Here is a 21,288-nt window from a genome sequence, read left to right on the forward strand (position 1 = left end):
AATGATCCCTTGAGAATGCTGAAATGTATTGTCCTAAAAATATACTGGAGATCATGTCAGCTGATGCAGAAGAGTAGTGGTGTGGGTGATCTAGAACAGTATCTTCCACTGCGGGGTCACTGTGTGAAGGGACGCATGCGGCTCTGTGAGCTTCATTCTTGGAGTGGGGATTGGTAGTCTGGAGGACCTCCTGTAGCTGCTGTCACTGAATAGCAGTTGGTAATGACAACTGCCTTGTGTTTATTTTGTGCAAAGAGCCTTACCAGATATAAGTGGTTCTGCTAAAGACATGGATTTGATATCTTCTTCCCAAGGAAATTATAAACATATGACAATTAGTACTGCTAAGTTTTCAGTTTAATGAAGAGGAAAGGCAATCCAATAAATTACAAAGTATGGCTTCAGGGTAATTTAAAATTAAATTCATTCCTTTTATATATGGGAGAATGTATATACATTTTATACACTTATACATTATATATGCTTTGTGGAAGATATTAACAGCATAATTGGATATTTATTTTTAAAATTAAGTTGGTAAAGAATGACAGCTTACATTGAGAAAAACTTTATTTTCCCTTTCTAGGATAGTGAGACAAGATAAACAACTAATTCTAATTGTTATTCATTAATAATTTAACTGCTGGAACATATTTGCAGATCTGTAGCAAGCCTTTTTCATTTGTGTTGTGCACAGGATTCATTAATGTATGATTGTCCCTGGTTTGCCCCTTCCCCCTCTTTGAGTGGAGCGAGTTGAGAAAAGAGCTGGTGATTGGAAGCCAGGCAGGGGAACTAGACTAAGCTAGAGGTTATGTCCACTTGCACAAACAAGACTTGGAGATGAGGAGGAAGGAACGGCGGAGGGAGGTAACCCATCAGCATCAGGAGAGGGTTTTGGAGGTTTAATGGTGGGAGGCTCCAGAGTAGCTGCAGAGTGAATTAGAGGAGGGAGGGGAGTGTGAGATGTCATGCTGTGGGTTATAAATTGATATTTTTGTGAGATACGTATAAAGACTGGAATCTCTTTTAAGGGATTTTTATTGCTGGATTATGTTTATTTGTATGTGACTCTGTAAAATTTGTGGAGCCTTGGCTTTTTTAAAATTAGGATTACGTATAAAGTTTACTGAGTATGAATTATCAGTATATCTTTATGTATCTTTGTTAAATCTTTAGTTATTTGGAAATGTGTCTACGGCCTGTTTAATGGTGAATGTTGTGATGAATTCGAATGGTTACTATTCTTACACAAATTATTTGATACAACAGGTCATTCAGTTTCTTAAACTATTAAATTGATGTAAGTAGAAATCTTCCTTATATTCGAAATATGAACCTTTCTACTTATTAATCACCTATATTTACCAGTGATACTATTTTAATGGATAATTTGTAATAGATAATTATATGCCCTTTTTTCCTGTATTTAAGAAAACTTAAATAGCTTCATTCATTTTTCTAATACGTAGAGAAAATAATTTTTTATTCTTTAATTAAAAAGCCACTTTCTTAATATACATATTTCTATTCTAAGACTCTATTTTCATGTAATTATAACACACAATAGAAAAATATGAATTGTTTATTTTAAGGGTAACTCCCTCAAATCTGGCTCATTGGGAAAGTTTTATAAAATATCTTCCCATTTCTTCTGAAAAGTTAATATTTAGTTTGTAAGGCTACAAACTAAGTTTGAAGGCTTTTTTACCATTTTAAACTAAGTTTGTAGGCCTTCTTACCATTTTACAGATGAAGAAATTAAACCTTAGAGAGAATAAGGCTGTTGCTCAAAGGTTATGTAGCTAATAAGTGACAGAGCCAAGTTTTCAGTCCAGATCTGTTTATAAATCCCATGTTTTTTTCCATTAATAGATCCTTAATAAGATTTGAGGACTGTTCAGATGTGAAGGGAGAGGGAATTCTAGGAAACCCTGAGGACAGGGTAGACAACAAGAAGCCCTAAGTGGGACAATTGCACCAGAATCCACTTTATGTGTCACTATTTCTAGCTTACGTTGAAATGCTAGAGAGTTAGCCCTTTCTTAAAGGTTAGCATTTTTACTGAATTATCTCTTGTAAAGTTCCTTAAAAACTTAGGACGTAACTTGATTGGTGCATTCACACATCAAACAATGCTGTTATTTAGGAATATGATGGTAATGCGCTGTATTGAACCTAAGTCTAACCATAAAGCGTGTTTAAGATAGAAATAAATTGATACTTATCCATCAAAGAGAATCATCTGGATATGGGATTCAAAACATAGTATAAAGGATTTGGAGCCCACATTTTATGAAAAGATTTTAAGTAAAGACTTTCTCTTAAACGAACTTTTCTCCTGGCCCAGACAAGCAACATTCCAGGGCACTGAGAGAGCTTGGGGATGAGCTCACTAAACAAACTCCTCTCAGTGATCTGTAAAGAATCATGGTCAATGGAGGGTGTTCCAGAAGTCTGATATTAAAATCATAAATTTCTCCGAATAGGAGAATTTTTTTATTACAATTTTTTTAAATTTTTTATTACAAAAATTTTCAACTGGGTACAAAAGTAGAAAGTCTTAATAACCATCAATATTTTACTGTGTGTTTCCTCTATCTCCCTGACACCTCCTCCCCTTTTTTTGGCTGGAGTACTTTATTTCAGGTAGGAGGGCTCGTTTCAACATTTCTTGTGGGGCAGGTCTAGTGGTGATGAACATCCTCAGCTTTTGTTTGTCTGAGGAAGCCTTTATTTCTCCACAGTGACTAACTTAATGGCAGGTTGCCAATAAAGGTTAATCCGCTGAATGTTGAATCACTCTTTTATAGAATGAACCATATCTTCCTTCTGATTTATAGTTTGGATCATATAGTCTAGACTATAATTAACTGTATGGGTGTGGAGAAGGCGCAAAGTCACATATGCATGCTTATTCAAATAATCACAGTATATAAGATCTCTTTCAAATTTAATGAAAGCTGAAATATAAGGGCAATTATCTCACCCACCAGTCAGCTACAGGAAACATTACACTGAAAATGGTTAGAAGAAAGATCTTGTGAGAGAATATCTCAATTTAAGAAAACAGATTATATTATGTAAGGGGGGAAATGACTTTTGTTGTTACTGAGTTGTTACAAAGAAAGTCAGTCAGTACTTGAAAAAGTTTCGTAAAATGCTGTTCAACAAACAATCCCTGATCTCAGGAACCTTATCCATAAGTCGAATAGGATAAATGAGATAAATATTGATTCTTTACCAAACCTAAGGATGTCAATGTTACTGAGATTTGAAACTTGATAGGCTCAATTTATGAAGCACATCTTTATACAGTAGACAACAGACCATCAAAAGTCAATATCCTGAAGGATAGTCAGGTTGAAATGATATATGTGAATTATGGATGAAAGTTAGGAATTTCCCTATATATCCCAATGTACTCCTAACTTTAAGAAGTTGTCATCTCAGAGAATGACATTTCCACTCTTGGGAACAAACTACTAGGATGGAATAAGTATTCTGACCCAGGGGGGTATTTTTTAAAATAATCTCCTGGTTTTCAAGAATAGTCAGTGCATCACAGATGGTTCCAATAAGCTTCACCAAATGAAAGGAAAAAGAGGAGTACTTATACACAAAAGTTGGAGTTGAAACTTCATATAGACAGTCTCAGTTTGGAAATTGAATTAAGAAATGAGAAAACATTGGCTAGAGATCATACAACTTTTTGCATAAGCCAAAGTTTGTGTCTCATTAGGGTCCTCTAGTTTTAAGAATTTTTGTCAGAGTTTGAAATTCATTAAATTCATTGTATGCTTACTTTGTGAAAAACAGTATGCTAGGCGCTCTTTGGAGATTGGGGTGAGGATGGGGGGAGGTAAAAATAAATAAGACATAGACACCATGTGGAGATGAGGGTAGAGAAGGAGAGAAGGTGACAGGATAAGTAAAACATATCCCCAGCAATTAAATGATTTGTAATAAGGTGAAGAAAACAGATTTATAACAGTTTATTGTGATGTGACATAATACAGAAAGAAAAAAGTACTAAAGTGGAATCACAGACAAGCTGTTGTAGGAATATGAAGGAGGGAGAGAATAACTCTGAATGGTGGGTGATTAGGAAAGAATTCAAGGAGTAGGTGGCATTTGAGCAAAACGTGGAAAGATGAGAGAATCTTAGAGGTAGAAACATAAGGAGAGGGTGTTGTAGGTTGAGAGAATGACATACTCCAAGGAATTGGGGAATATGATGGAGATGAATTTGAAAAGTTAAGTTTAGGGCAAGATTATGCAAGTCCATAAATACCTTACTAATAAATCTAGATTTTAGTTGTCTGTCCCTTAGGTCCTTTCTCTAGGCCAACAGTCTTTATTTTATATATGTTTAGGTACTCTATCAGTGAATGACAGTGTTTTTCTCCTTCACATTTCGGAAAGTATCCCCTCTTTATAACATCTTCAATAATACCCCACCTTATAACTCCTCCATGTGTGTCAGTAGACTGATTTTCAAATTCTTCTTCTAAGAGAAATTAACATTTTTTAGATTCTGCAAAGAATCATGCCTATCTGAATATATTAGCATTTAATGTTAATTTGAGTTTTTCAGGGACTATTCAAATGATATTTGTGAATGTTATTCAGCATAAAAACAGGACAAAAATGAATAAATACACCCTGGTTTATTGAGTTCTGTCACGTATCTTTCTTTGCTCTTTCCCTGACGTATTTATAAATTTGATATTAAAAGTAGCCTATTTCATAAGTTGTGGGAAAGAGATTTTATTCTTGAATCTGAATTTCCTGTAAATATTTTTTTATTATTCTTGAATCCTCAAGTTCCCTCACCCCAGATTTACTCCCCACCCTATCCCAGCTACAGCATCAGCAAGTCCTGTTGACTCTCCTCCACACAATATCCATGCCCTGCCCACAGTCCTCTGTCCTACCACTACCACCCCAGTGCGAGCTGCTGTCATCTCTAGCTCAGCCTCTGCTCCTCCTCCTACCTGGCCTCCAGGCTTCCGCTCAAGCTCCTAGCTCCCATTCGTCCCTGCTTTGCGGTGGATTCTCCACAGGTACCCACTTTTCAAAGCATACGATTAGGCTCTGTTATTTCTTCCTTTAACCTCTCCAAAGGCTTCCTACCACACGTAAAATAAAAACCAAGCTCCTTACCTTGGCTCGCAAAGCTGTATATTATCTGGCCCCTGCCCTCCTCTCGGCTCTGGCCTCATTCACACCATTCACTCCTCTTCCCCCTACATTCCAACCACACTGGCCTTAATTCTCCTCTTCTAACTCCCCAAGCTGGTTCTTGCCTTGGAGCCTTTGCATGGTTAGTTCTCTTTGCCTGGAAAACTTTGCCCTTTCCTGAGCACTCAGTCTAAAGTGGAGTAAAGTAAATTAAGTAGTCATACTCTATAATGTACCTATTTTATTGTCTTCAGTTCCATAGCACTTCTCAGTATATGAAGTTATCTTTTCATTGTTCCTCCCCACCAGACACACCCTCACTAAAATATGAATGCTGGGAAGGCAGCGACCTTGTCATGCTTAGTGCTGTGAACCCAGCCTCTGGAGTAGTGCCAGGCACATCGATAGATGTTCTGTGGATATTGAATAAATGGTGTTTGGATCAACTGTGACAAATGGTATCTATGCTTCCATTAACAGCAGTATTGAAATTGTTCTTTTAAAACCATTAATATTATTTTGTTAATAGGATAACAGAGTTCTCTATTTCTCTCTTGCTTATGCTTTAGATATGAAGCCCCACAGATTGCCTTACGCTGTGGAATTATGCTGAGAGAATGTATTCGACATGAACCACTTGCCAAAATTGTCCTCTTTTCTGATCAATTCAGAGATTTCTTTAAGTATGTGGAGTTGTCAACATTTGATATTGCTTCAGACGCCTTTGCTACTTTTAAGGTAATGCTTCTTTTTTTCTGAATCAGCTAAGTCATTTACTTTCAGCATTTAAAGTCATTTGGCCTCTGAAGAGCCAACTTAACTTTAAAAAGCAGAAAATTCTGTTCTTTAGGTCTGAGCAAGGCCAACTGTATATGATATAGATCATAAAGAGGATTCAGTAAATGAATGCAATCTGTTAGGCCAACCTGTCACATGTGGAAAAAAACAGCTCAAAATACTTGTCACAAACTCATATGAAATGAATGCCAGTATTTAAGTGAAAATGAACATGTAGTCCTGTGTGTATGGCATGTTTTCATTTATGGTAAAAACAAAGAGTATAAGCTGCTGCTCAAGGTGCATTTGCACTAAATACCTGTGGAAGGCTATCTGGGAAGCAGTGACAGTAGTTACCTCCAGGGAAAGGAACTGGGCAGTGAAGGGAGATAGAGAATTACATCTTTGACCATGAAAGATATTACATGATTTTATCAGTGTAATTTTAAATTCCCACAAGGTAAAATCTATGCTAATAATTATATTGTTATTATATTGTTATTTTTTCATAGTTATGTGTATATTTGTAAACTTATTACCTATTTTGTTATTATATAGGAAATAAATTCAATAATTAAAAAAATTTTTTTAAATATTAGTTGTGGTAAAATACACATAAAATTTACCATCTTGACCATTTTTTAGTGTAAAGTTCAGTAGTGTTAAACTATATTCATATTGTTATGCAATCAATCTTCAGAACTTTTTCATCTTGTAAAACTGAAACTCATATCTTTACACTCATTAACCAACTCTCCATTTCCCCCTTCCTCCAGCTCCTAGCAACCACCATGCTACTTTCTGTTTCTGTGAGTTTGACCATTAAAAAGAAGTTTAGAGAGGGGCCGGCCTGGTGGCGCAGCAGTTAAGGGCAAGTTCCTCTTTGGTGGCCCGGGGTTCGCCAGTTCAGATCCCGGGTGTGGACATGGCACCGCTTGTCAAGCCATGCTGTGGCAGGCGTCCCACATATAACATAGAGGAGGATGGGCACGGATGTGAGCTCAGGGCCAGTCTTCCTCAGCAAAAAGAGGGAGATTGGCAGCAGATGTTAGCTCAGGGCTAATCTTCCTCAAAAAAAATAAGTTTAGAGAGCATATTAGAAATAGCATAACTAACTTATATCTAAAATACTAGAATTTATATATCCAGTGAGTGATGACACCCTTCAGAGTTTCTATGTCAGAAAACCATTTATTTATTCTTATGATCCTGCCATTATTTAATTTTTGAAATTGGTATCAATGTCTGTGGCATGTTCATTTTTCAATAACGGCAAGTCTCTATCCTTTGAGGGCAGATAAAAGTTTTGGAAACAGCAAAAAGCTATTTGACATCCAGGTTAGTGGATAAAGTGGGTGATCAAGTTAGCTAGAACTGTTTTTATTTTTTATAATAATAATAAAAATGAATTTTAAAATGACTAAAATAGTCTGATTTTCTTCAATGTCTACCAGATCGGCTCCGAAGGTGATTTTAGAAGAGGAATTCCAAAAATATTTTGAGCTGATGATATAATAGCATCATTGAAAAAAATAGGTTTTCAAGTAGATTATAAAATAGGCAAGACATTTAAGTGTATATATTCAAATTTGTTTCTTTAAAAGCGTTTCAGCAATATACTTGTTCCATTACATAATTCCAAATTTACTTCCTTCCTTCAGAATATAAATATATATTTTTACTTAATTATAACCTATGTATGACTTTTTGTTTTTTGTATATCTTAAATACATATTTCAACAATATTGACATAGTTCGTATACTAATATTAATATGTACTTTAATCTTAGTACTTTTTGTACACGGTTTGAAAGTTGCCTGTGACCTGGATGTTAAGTAGTTCTTTTTATTAGCTCTCTAGCAGTGGAGAAAGGTGAAAGCAGTGGTTTGCTGTGCTGAAAACTACGTATTATCTATAGACTGGGAATTTACTTAGCCTGTTCTGAGAAGGTTCCTTAAGTCTATTAAAAGTTGTATTAGTGGGGCTGTGGCCAAGTGGTTAAGTTCGCAGGCTGTGCCTCAGTGGCCCCGGGTTCTTTGTTTCGGATCCCAGCATAGACATGCGCACTGCTTATCAAGCCATGCCGAGGCAGCGTCCTACGTACAAAGTAGAGGAAGATGGGCACGGATGTTAGGTCAGGGCCAGTCTTCCTCAGCAAAAAGAGGAGAATTGGCATCAGATGTTAGCTCAAGGCTAATCTTCCTCAAAAAAAATAAAAGGTGTTTTAGCTCACATGGTGGCAGGAAGTGTGTGTCAGGGAGCAGAAAGGGCAGAGACTGGAGTGGATTGGGAGGAAGGGGGGCCTCAGGAGAAGAAGAAAACCTGGCCAAGGAAAAGAGATACCCCAGGGTCCAAGTGGAGGCGACGCCTGCAGGCGGGGCAGTGAGAGGGGCTTGCTGCGCCCAAGCAAACGGTACACTGGTGAGTGGACTCCGCCCTGAAGGCAGCCTGGTTAAGGGTCGGCAAGGCTGGGTGGCTGCCTGAGACACAGCCTATAAAGGGAACCAGGGAACCTCCAGAAATAAAATGAAATGGGCAAAATTGTATTGACGAGAACTCCTGTCTGGGAGAATCTTATTTGAGGATGACAGGTAACTGTGGCACCTATGTCTTAACAAATGGTCTATGCAGGTCTGGGAGCAGGGCTGAGCTGCCCGAGGCAGTAGAGGAAAGGAGCTACAGTGCCATCGCTCCCTAAGAGCCTCAGCCAGGCCTCAAATACATACAGAACCCATCTAGAATCTTGGGTGGAAGGGGGGATGGTCGCCAGGCTGCTCAGGTTTTCCGTCTCCATTCAGTCCTGCCTGCCCCCTAGATTCTCCCTGAGGAAACCGGGAGGAGAGGAGGAGCCCATGCCTGGAAGTCTGGCATAGACTGAAAAGGGCAAGGGAGAGAGAGACGGGAAGAAGGGGGAAGAGGGGAGTATGAAGAAGACAGAGACGCAGAGTAAGGAAGAAGAAAACTGGCAAGGACAGCAAAGAGTGAAGGGAAGGAAGGAAAAGAGAGAGGCAAGAGCTGGGGACAGACTCTAAGGCGAGTTGACTGGTGGGTTGAGGGAGGGGGAGGGAGGGCAGCAAGCATGGACTTGTGCTCAGAGTGCTGTGAAAGCGACCCAGGAGCCTCTTCCATGTCACAGGCGACAAGTCTCACCTGGCAAACCCAAATTATACAGTGGCTACAGATGAACCCCACAAAAGAGCTTATCTAGCGCACATCAGAGAGGCCTTAGGGCGTCAAACGTAAGGAGTGAGATATGAGACAAAGGATGATTCCGTTGCTTTCCAGCAAAATGCCTGTGTCCAAAGAACTAAGGTGTTTTCTACTAATAGATGCTGTAGTCTCATTTTTCCCCCTTTTCTATCACATGACTCTTTGCTGTCATGGAAACAAGTTAATCCCTTTCTTGAAAGAACATAAGTAAGCATTCACAAATAATTATAAACGTAGAACAAACTCTAATGGAGGGAAAAAGCAGATACAAATGAATATGTATTTTTGAAAATATCCTCAAAGATTTTTCAACATTTAATAAACTATACTTGATAATAATATCTTGCTATCATATATTCAGCTCAATTTAATTTTCAGTACAATATTGAATCACAAAAATAAATTATGTTCTGATTGTACTTCAGTGTATCTTCCATTGAACTTAGGTCTTGAAAATCTAAATAAGCATAAAAAGTTTTCTAGTATGCTAACAATATTGGAAATGCCAATCTTCTATATTTTTCCAAAATACTAGGTTGATATAATGTAACAACGACCATAAGTCACTATTTTTTTAAGTAGCTGTTTCAAGGGGTTTTGTTTGTCAGTTGATTGGTTTGCTTTGCTTTGCTTTTAGTTTGGTTTTATTTTGGTTTTGGATTTTGTTTTTAACCTCTTAGACTTATATTTTGAGCTCCAAGATGACTGTTGTCCAGTTTAATCATTAATGTTTTAACATTATTAGTTTATGTTTTTATCATGGTATTGTCTACAAATTGTCCTTTCCCAGAAAGATTCCATACCACTACGATCTCTTTCATCTCTCCCTCCGAGAATCAACATGGTAGAAGTGGTTGCTTCTATACTTAGACTGCAAAACTTAGTTCTGTCAAAACAGAATTGTTAGGAGGTAGGATGAAAGAGTACACTATTTCAAATAATTCTTTAAATTTTAAATTCTTTAAAATTTGAACTTTATTTTTCTTTGTAGTTCTCTGCTTTTTCTTTTTTGGGTAGGATCCTAGCTAGTTGTTTTTTTTTCCACTCAGTTAGATGATCTATAATGATGCAGCAGTTATATTTGTGTATGTATTATGTGTATATATGCATGTTTGTATGTGTGTATATATATGTGTGTGTGTGTATATATATAGTATAGTCCCTCTAGTTTTGTGCATACATTTATTATGGACATCAATTTGAGTGTATATCTGTGAAGCTATAATATATACATACTCAAGTGTTGGAGTGTGTGTGTGTGAGAGAGAGAGCAAATCATTTGTTGGCTGTATGCGTCGTATACGTGAGCTGGAGGAACGCTACCCTACCATATTTTATTTTTCTATTGTTGGATTTTTAAGTTATTTCAAGTTTTTTTCCCTTGGAATTTGAATGAGCTGCTGCTAACAGAACTCCCTCCTAATTCCTGTTTCTTTGGTGTAACACTAAGTATAGTGAATGGAAAACCTTTTGAGGCAGCACTCTTCTGCAAAATGCTTTCTGTTGCCACCGTCACTGTGTGTGCAGGCCCTGCAGCTGTGGGAGAGCGTAGGCTTCACACTCGGGGCTGACACTGGTTATAACAGGTGGGGAACTCCCACGGGAGCAGCAATCCAGTCTCTGCTACAGGCCTTGGAGAGAACCGCTTTCTAACCTGGGTCAACTCAGGTTAACCACTCAGATCACTGACACTGCTCAGGAGATTAGGGAAAGGGATGTCTGAAAACTAGGCATCCCAAATATCCACTTAGAAAAAGACTAGGGACCCCAAAGGATGCTGTGGAACTACCTTACTCTCTCAGGGTCCCCTGATAGAGGAACTAGTTTGAATTTTGACTTTGGACAGGCTGAGAATGAATTCCTATAGAAGGTTTCCCCATTTTAAAATTCCAGTTCCAGAACAGTACTGAATGTCTTGCTGGAAAAAAAGTACCATATTTCCACTGATAGGCCCAAAGTTGTGACAATAAGTAATATGAAATGAAATTAATAGCTAGTGTCCTTATTTTTGAACTTGAAAATTACAGTGCAAAATGCTTTAAATATTTTACTTTTTATTAAAAATAGAAATAGGTGGGTTTTATTGTTACTGCTACCTTCTTTTTCTCTTGTTGTGTATCTTCTGTATGCTTTTAGGAAGTTTTAATTAAATATGTATTAAAGTATAAGAATTTATTTTGGTAAACCTTAAAATTCTTGTTTTTAATTAAATTCTGATGGTACCTAGACAGGGATTTTAGCCTCTAACCATATAAAAGGGATTAGGTGAGGCTTGTTTTCTTTCAACATTAGGGTGAATTAAGGATATAATTTAGGTGTGAGTTGAAGACAGTCAAATGTTCCTTTATGCTTTTGTTCAGTTTTCTGAGAGTTATGTCTGTAATAAGATCTGGCTACTTGTCTTCAGCTTTGAAAGGCTGCATTGTGCTACTTAGTAACTGCACAGCATCTCACAGCCCATTAGCCTGGGAGCCGGATGATCCTGAGATGGCACTGTTAAATGTCATTCTTGTGCTTCCCAGCGTTCTAGCCACTTCTGTTTTAAAAGTGGTTAAGAAAAAAAGTAAAGGTTAAACTCCTTGAAAATCTGTTAAGTTAACTTGTGAGATATGGTTTTAGGCCATTCAGAATTCTTTTTTTAAAGTATGATTAGTTCTTAATGACCTTTTTAAAAGATCATCGTAAACTGTATTTGAATATTTTTTATATCATAATCACAATGCAGAATTATGGCTTGAAGAAATATACTGTAAAGTCGTCTCAGGTGCCATTTGTTTCACTAGTTAAATTATTTCTATCATAAATCTAACAATAATATGAATTTAAAATACTCGATTATTTTTAACTTGAAACAAATGTGTTTCACATCTTAAACTAAAGAATGGAAATAATTTTGTGGTGTACACCAAAATATTCTTCTGAAACTTTATATAACAGTTTCAAATTAATGGACTGAAAGAGTTGTAAATTTATTGGCTATAATAATTTTGTTTCACTTGGCTGTTCTTTTTCTAGGATTTACTAACCAGACATAAAGTGTTGGTAGCAGACTTCTTAGAACAAAATTATGACACTGTAAGTAGAAGTCATTTTTAAGACTTTACCTGATTCTCTCTTCCTCTTACTCTGTCCCTCCCTCTTAGATCTATGAGTGCTTACTCCTATTTATGATCCACAATAGAAACCAACCCTACACCCAATTTGTCTATCACCTGGAAGCCAGGTCATTGGGAAACTTCATGGAAAATGGAGGATGGCAGGAGGGCAGGGCTTTCGCATTTTTTCACATCTCTTCCAGTTGTGCTCCAGAGCTCCAAGAAATGACTCACACTTGCTTACTTTGATCTTGACCTAGGAGCATCCACGTTGCCCTTAGGAGGCAGTAGGTAACGCCAAATAGAAGAACACTCCACCCTTACAAAAATAATTTTACTTGGTCAGTAATTAGTTTTAGTTACAAGGCAAAATACCAAAGTATTTCTGTCTTTCACTGTCCTTTTCTCATACTGAATCCAACTCATCCTTTTGAGATTTGGCTGAAATGTCACTCTTCTAGGAAGCTTTCCCTAATCCTACCCCTCCCCAAACACACACAAGCACATACACACACTCTCTCTCTCTCTCTCATTTTTCACACTGTATTATTATGTTATTATGGGGTTTCTCTATCTTCCTGGCTGGCTCCCTGAGAGGCAGGAACCCTACCTATTGAACCCAGGGGTTCAGTGTACAATACAGACTTCAGAATCCACTTGCTTGGCTTCAAGACTCAGCTCTGCCTCTTACTAATTGTGTGATCCTGGGCAAGTTACTGCGCTGGCTGCAAAATGAAGATATTAATAATACCTACCTCATAGGGTTACTGTGGGAATTTAGCAAGATTGAAAGTTTTTAGGATGGTACCATGGTAAGCGCTCAGTATTAATTTTTATGATTATTACTGTATCCATAATACCTCACTCACCACCATACATTTGGTGGTGTTCAGTGAACGTTGAATGAACAGATCCATCCAAAAGCAACTGTGCTTCGTAAGCAATAGCAGAGCATGATTAAGTAGAACATAACACAAACCTAGAAGCAAGTTCTGTTCCAGCATTGGTTCTGATGCTCTAGACCGGTGCTGTCCAGTTAAAATATGATGCAAGCCATTATGGAATTTAAAATTTTCTAGTTAGCCACACAAAAAGATTAAAATAAACATGAAATTAATTTTAATAACATAGTTATTTAATTCTGTATATCAAAATATTATTTTCATGTACTATCAATATAAAAAATGATTGAGCTATTTTACATTTTTTTTTATATGAGTCTTCGAAATCTGGTATATATTTTACACTTACAGCACCTCTCAATTCAGACTAACCATATTTCAATGCTCATTAGTCACAGTGCCCTGTATTGGGCAGCGTAGCACACCTCTAGACTGTGACTCTGAGGGGGAGACTCTCTTACCATCTTCATCACCCTCATCATCATCATTATCCTACGGGTGGTAGCAGCAACAGCAGAAGTTATTTTTTACTGACATTTTATGGATTTTATATGTTTGTTAATCTTATTCATCTTTGTATCCTCATTACCCAGCACAGTGCCTGACACATAACAGCAGCAATGTAACCTGCCACTTTAATCTGTAGTCAGCAATGTAACCTCTCTCTGTCTCTCTCTCTATACACACACACACACACACACACACGCAACGATTAGTGGATTTTTTTGTGTCATCCATTAAAAGCAAAAGAAAATTACATGTGTATATAGTATTTATGATAGTAATGAGTAAATTAAAGTATCTTTATTGGTTGAAAACTTTTGGTATTGAATTAAGTGATATGTGCTTACACAGAGAAATGTATTTTTGATGATGACTTTATGCCTTCCCAACAGTATTCAAGCAGACAGTTGGCACATAATAGACATATGATCAGTGACGGCCTACAAATACTAATAATAGCCCGCAACAAGTCTCTGAACCATTTCTACCCTAGACACAACTTGCAATATACCTGGACTCTGGGAAGACGTGGAATACCCTACCTGTCAGTGTCCTTTATCTTCACACATCCAAATCACAGAAATTTAACTATGTCTGTCTTATTCTTAAATTGTTTGCTGGTCTTCCTTTAAGAATTAACAATATAATCATGAAATCAAAAGTGATTTTCATATCCTAACATTATCAAGAAAATATCTGTGGGATCAATTGGAGTACTTTGATCTAAGTAAAACCTGAAGAGAGGATAATTTTTATTGCCAGAGACATACAAAATCTTCAAAACTAAAAGAAAATGGGATATTTTTTAATTTAGGAAACGAACTGCTATTATAGTTTGTTCAGTAACTATGTATGTTAGATGGAATGTTAAAAAAATACTCATTAGGTGTTACATTTCTAATAAATGAAAATAAAAGAAGGTTTAGATAGCTTATGACAAAATCTGTAGTATCAACCACTAATCTTTACTATAGAATGAGAGGTAAATATGTTGTGCAGTAATGCTTTGCATTTAGGGGTCAATACACAACAATTTGAGAGACCATGGACCCATTCTCTTTGACCCCTTATTTACCTAATTTTTTCTATCTTTGTATCTATAGTCACTTCTTATGTAATGTAATGGTTTCACAGACACAGAGTCTGCAGCACTGACTGAACACTACATCTGAGAACTCACACTCCCTCTAAGATTTCATACTTCCTGAGTTTCATATTTCTTTAGCAGAAAACCATGAAACTGGAGCATAAGATATGACTCTAAAATAATCAAATTGGTAGCTTGGGGGGTCAGTCATACCTTATACATGTATTTGCATTTTACAGTTGCATTTAAAACTTATCACAGGGGCTGGCCTGGTTGCCCACGCTCTGCTTCAGTGGCCTGGGGTTCACTGGTTCGGATCCTGGTGCAGACCTATGCACCACTTAAGCTGTGCTGTGGAAGACATCTCACATATAAAGGAGAGGAAGATGGGCACAGAGGTTAGCTCGGGGCCAGTCTTCCTCAGCAAAAAGAAGAGGATTGGCAGCAGATGTTAGCTCAGGGCTAATCTTCCTCTAAATAAATAAATAAAACATTGCAAAGTTTGTCTGATAAATTTAATAACCCATAAAATCTTCCTTGTGTTTCATGACAATTAGGATAAATAGTAAGTCCGTTAGATAAAAGAGTATAATTACCGTGACTTTAATGTGAGCTACATGTTTCGGTTTTTATTTTTCACTTTTTAATTCTCTATTGGTAATTATCACCAGTGTGCACAGCATGCCTTCACCACACACGTGCACACACATGCACGCACACACCTTGCACTCAGCCCTCTGAGGACCAGGACTGTTTTCCACTCTCCCCAGCCCCTGAACTCTTGCCTTCAGTTCTCTGCTGAGCTTGCTCCTCCCGTCTTAGTGATCTCTGAGGGTGGCATATGTGGTGGGAGGTTGAAGCGGAGCTTCCCCAGCTGCTGGCACTCTGTGTTAAACTGAAGGGCTAAGGTAGTGACTGACGACTACCTTGGGAAACAGCAGTGTCCCCCAGCTTCTGGGGAGAGTGGAAGTGCACGAGAGAGGCCAGTTGGTATCAGCATGGCTGTCATGCGGCATCATGCCCATTCCTCTACCTGTTCATGCTATGACTTTGATTCTTTATGGGTTACCAAGTGAAGCTCTAAGTGTATTTAATCTTTTTCCAAATTATTCATGGACTAATAGCTACCAGCAAGGCTACATAAACAGATTTCTTTAAAATGGCATAAAATGAGTTAACTTGCTCATTTAATAGACGAATTAATGGATGTTTGATTCAAAATGACTTATTCGGAGGACTCGGTTACTCCATTTTTCTACTCTATTTTTAATTTGCAGAACTAAAATAAAACAGATATGTCTCTTGTGTCACTTGACCTTCCTATGCTCCAGTGTCTTTGTGTATAAATGAGGATAGTAAAATGGAGAAACCTCCCTCTGCTCAGCAGTGATCAGCTAGGGTTGAGCACGTCGAGGGACAAAGCACAGCAGCTGGGCTGCACTGGGCTGGCCGGGAGGGTGAGGGGTTTGCTTCTGAGGCAAAAGAGCAAGCAAACCCAATGCAGAGAAATCACTGCTGGTTTTACACTCTAATATTTATTTTCTTTTCGTTAGATTTTTGAAGACTATGAGAAATTGCTTCTGTCTGAGAATTATGTGACTAAGAGACAATCTTTAAAGGTAATAAATTTCTTTAAGTTAGAGTCTTCAAAGTTGATATCTTGTTAGTAAATGATTGGTCTATTAGTGAGCAAGTAAATGCAGAAAAATTAAGTATCCTTTTTTTTGGAACTTGAGAACTATGTTTTATGTTATGACTATACTTTCTGGCAAAACAATGTAAGTATGATGCCTCAAATACTTTTTGAAAGTAACAACATAAATAAGTACACGATTTGGGGGCGGGGGCAGGGTGAGTAGGGATGTGTGTAACCAAATGACATTTGCGACTTGAGGTTATATCTCTCATGCAACCCTGGTGGAAATGCCGCTCTCCCTCATCAAACAGGGAGCCCTGCAGAGTAGGGCCACATCCGTCTGTGAGTGGCTTTCTCTCCCTCCATGAAAACAGCCATTTGATCAAGAGGAGGTGGGACAGCTCGTGGGGGAGTGGGACATCAGCTAGAGCCGCATCTCCACCTTTCAGATGCCACTCAAATATTCAAGAGTGTTGTTGGAGATAATAATTGGCTGTTTTTTGTCAAGCAAGTTGTATGATGTTTTAACTTACTACATACCACTCGTATTATTTTTACACGTTGGGATGATGACATTCATAGAACAATGCATTTGTTTCTAAATATTGAACACAGTTTTAAGCTAAAGCAATAAGTTAAATCTATTTTGTACCATGTTTTTGTCAATTTACTTTACCTGTGATTTTGTGATGGCCATGACCTGCTTTCTTCTGTATCTGTGCCCTCACTGCTACAGCTTTACCCATTGATGGAAAGGTCAATGTACTATTTCCATCCAGTCATTCAGCACTTTTTGTTGAGTTTCCCCTTGTGTAGAAACCCTTACAAGGTGATCCATGTAGAAAACAATACCATTGGTAGGCTGCTCTCCATGCTGGAGTCTGGAGTGATGAGACCGAGCTCCAGACAAAGGTAGTACGTCAGTACCGTGCTCTGCGTGTCCAGAAAGCTTATTAAAAGCAGTTGAAGATAAAGATACATCCTGTTGCCAGACCCATGTACCTAAAGAATAGAATTCCTTATTTGCAAAGAGCTCCACAAGGACAGCCAAAACCGGGGAGCTTGTCCATGTTACAAGAGATGGTCACCCTGGGAGGGAAGTGGAAATTGGAACAGTAAACGGAGGTGACAGTGCTCTGAAGGGCCAACATATAGGAAATCGCACATAAATTTTCCAAATCCTTTCTCTTTTCAGTGGGAATCTGTCAGATACTGGACCAAAGTAGAGAGGTTGGTATGAATTAAGGTGACTGAACCAAATTGGGATGAAAAAAGCTGAGGGTCATGGACTTTAGTATTTATCCTTGTACCATTTTCAGCAGTGACAAGAAGTTGTTACCGAAATTCTTTTGTGATCAGCTGTCTCTAGGGCCTTAGGCACAGTTATCCAAACATCTCACTTCTGGGCCCTCGTCCGGCTTTTTCTGCCTTGTTATCCTATCATCCCCTCCTACCCATGTGTGCCCATTGCCCTCGTTCTCTTCTCAGGATGTCTTCAGTTCTACCTTGTCCTGACCCCTTGTTAATATTTGTAAAGTGATTAGAGCAGAGCCTAGCACATGGTAAGACCTAGATATGTTTGCTAAACAGAATAAAAATAAATTTTATCAGTAAATATTCCTCATCATTATTGCTAGAGTTCAATCTCTGGAAGGTATTGATCTATTCTAAATAAATAATTGAGACTAGGATATGAATTAGACTTTTTCCCACCAGGATGCATTTGAATTTAAAAATAGAAACCTGTTAATTCAGTGGATGTAGGATTAGTTCAATATGATACAAATTTTGGTGGCTAGCAAGGGGGAATTAGAGGGAATCATTTTTCACGGCCATCTGCTGCCACCTGGTCTCCGCCTTCCAGCCTCCCTTCCCCTTTTCATGTGGTTCTCCAGCTAGAGACCTAGACAGTAGTTCCAGTGACACGGGCAAAGAGCGACCAAATTTGTCTCTGGTATTGAAAGTCTCCTTTAAACTCTCCCTTTTCAAACTGATTGTTTCCTACTAGTTTACTGCTGCCCCAGCCCACTCGTGAGGCCTCTTTCCTGTTCTTTATTAATCCACCCAGACATACTACATTGGCTGCTATTCCTGCCTAAAATTCTTTACAGTCGAGTTGTCTCACAAATATTTGATTTACAATATGGTAAAAGCGAGCACTGGTTGGTCAGTGAAGAAAAACTAGTGAAAAGGCAGATAAAGCATATCTAAGAATGTGGAGATCATTAAAATGGTTACTAAGAGTTGGCTTTTTTAAAATTCTAGATTATAGGCAGAGATGTTGCTAAAATGGTCTTGTATCACTCTATTCAAGGACAGAGCTCATTAAATATTGTTTGCTCTTTTCTTCAATAGAAAAACATTGTTTTAGAGAGCTCTGCTGGTGCCCTGTTGGCTTTCCCTTTTGGGAATTAAATCTGTGGGAGCACTATGTTCTGTTTGACATAACCGTGTTTATATCTCTGGGTTCTGCAATATTTTGGATATAGATATTTCATAATTTTAAGAAACAAGAGAAGTTTGATTATTATAATAGTATATTTACTTACAGTATTCTATAAGTAATAAACTCTCTTAAAACTAGGCTATTTTCTGATTCCAAAGTAGTTGCCACTGTCTTTTGTTAATGATATTCTAAATTTTCCTGAACTATCTGGGGGTGCTTAGATTCCTGGTGTCAATAAAAAATAATTAACAGAGAAATTCCTTTCCCTCATGTGACACAGCTTAGGAATTTGTTTCTTATCTACTTCAGAGGCCTGGCATTTAATTACTAGCAAGAAAGATTATAATTCACAAGAAAATTGGTGGAATTTTTGGGTTTTTTGGGGCTGTGGTCAATTTCATTAAAACACTAAGTTTTTTAAAAAGTCTTATTTCTACTTGTGCATCGTTTTACTGTGTACTATGAAGCCTATAAAATAAAATTTAAAGAAGTAAAAATATAAATTTTTTCCATTTACTTAGTACAGTATTGCTTTATAATGCTTTGTATTATAATAAAATCCAGCATTTTGCCATTGTCAGTGTTAATTAAAATAGATTAACACTTAATGTCTAAAGGATTCAGTATTCTTGGCCAAAGATTGAACACAATTGATTGTCTCAGAAAAGTAGTGAAATTATATTAGGAGAGGATAGATTGGATAGAATTTATAGGTAGGCATCCCCATGTAGTAAAAATTGAAGTAACTTAATTTGAATTTAACTCATAAATGTCACCTCAACAAATGGTTATTGAATGTTTGTGTGTGCATATGTGTGCACATTTTTAAGGGTAAAATTTTTAGTGAAATATATTTGTTTCCAAAAGACCTTTTGATGTGTGTATGTGTATATGATATATATGTATGTATATATGATATGTTATATATTTTATATAAATATATCTATATAGAGTCTATATGTATATAGAAGCTATATATAAACATGTGTGTGCGTGTGTATGTCTATCTTTAGAAGCTTCTTGTCAGCGTTACAACCCAGAATTTTCTTTGAGAGAGTCTGGTAGCCATCCAGCTGAAATGTAAACATCTAAGAAGATAGCACTTTTATCTCCCTGTCACTGGAGAATTTAACCTTGGTGCTTCTCTCCAAGCTGTAACCATTTGCTTGTCAGAGAGATAAGAGAAGGTTTATTATTCTCTGTATTAGTTGGATAAAAGCAACTAATTAGCTAAAACAAATTGCTACCTCAATGACCGGGTGAATTTAGGATAAACTGTGAAAGGGTGCACAGCAAATGGTGCTGTCAAGTCCTCTTAGAGGGATAGTCACCTTTCATCTGGAGACTATATGCACGTAGTGGATTGTAGCTGCTTGCTGTATAAATAAGGTGGAATTTATCTGTCTTTATAGTGCATTTCTTACAGGTTGCCTGCAGTGTTGTGCTCTGGATATGCTTATTCAATAATAGAGATGCTTTCTTCCTTGTCTACATTTTGAGGAGAGGATGTTGTGTTGGTAGGACCTTATTTCCCCAGCAGTGTCCACATACGTCACACAGATATGTTGCAAAGGATACAAGCACAAACAAGATTTGATGCATGCACTTGTGGAGCTTACATTCTAAAGGGGCTCACAGTAACTGTACTACAAGGCAAAGTGAGATCAACTAAGAAAAAACAAAGAGCACAGAGGCGACAGAGGAGATTCAGCTCAGGAGAAAAGTCGAACTCTTAGAAACAGAAGGTAGAATGGTGGTATCAGGGGCTACGGAGTAAGGGAAATGGGAGATGTTGGTCAAAGGATATAAACTTTCAGTTATCAAATGAATAAGTTCTGAGGATCTAATGTTACAGCATGGTGACTATAGTTAATAATACTGTATTATATACTTCAAATTTGCTGAGGGTAGATCTTAAGCATTCTCACCACAAAAAAGGGGCGGTAACTATGTGAGGTGATGGATGTGTTAATTAACCTAATTAATGTGTTAATTATCTTGATTGTTGTCATTGCTTGACTTGCAAGTGTATCTTCTTATGTCACATGCCATGCCATTTCTCACATGACAAAATATGTCATTACTGTATTACTTCTCTCTCATTAGTTTATTATTGTTAAACATTCTTGCAATGCTAGTAGTTCTGTTTAATTTTCATGAAACTTCAGCTCTTTACACCTAGGAACATTTTGAAAAGGAATAAACTCCTTTACACATATTCTTTAAAAAAGGAAAAAGGGTGCTAAATATTTCACAATGTTTACATATATCAAATCCTCACAATACACACTTTAAATATATACAGTTTTGTCAATTATACTTCAGTAAAGCTGGGGAGAAGAATTTAAGTAAGGGGCGAAGCCACAGAGGCAGAAGAATGAGGAAGACAAGTGAGGGAGCTGAGGAAAGGAAGCAATAGAAATGACTGCAGATCACAGAGGGCTTC

The 21,288-nt window shown here is 37.4% G+C and overlaps 1 protein-coding gene across 34 annotated transcripts in view; it reads left to right on the forward strand.

The window, feature by feature from the left end:
• The window catches only part of CAB39L (calcium binding protein 39 like), a 156,691-nt gene that overhangs the window by 109,106 nt on the left and 26,297 nt on the right, over window positions 1-21,288 (forward strand). For all 34 annotated transcript variants that reach the window (XM_070578197.1, XM_070578210.1, XM_070578217.1 and 31 more), the window contains 3 exons: window positions 5,754-5,922; window positions 12,188-12,247; window positions 16,314-16,379. In XM_070578197.1, coding sequence (XP_070434298.1) covers window positions 5,754-5,922; window positions 12,188-12,247; window positions 16,314-16,379 — 295 coding nt within the window. The remainder of the gene's footprint in view (window positions 1-5,753; window positions 5,923-12,187; window positions 12,248-16,313; window positions 16,380-21,288) is intronic.

Source organism: Equus przewalskii, chromosome 16 (assembly GCF_037783145.1).
Source record: "Equus przewalskii isolate Varuska chromosome 16, EquPr2, whole genome shotgun sequence".
In the NCBI taxonomy this organism is placed as follows: domain Eukaryota; kingdom Metazoa; phylum Chordata; class Mammalia; order Perissodactyla; family Equidae; genus Equus; species Equus przewalskii.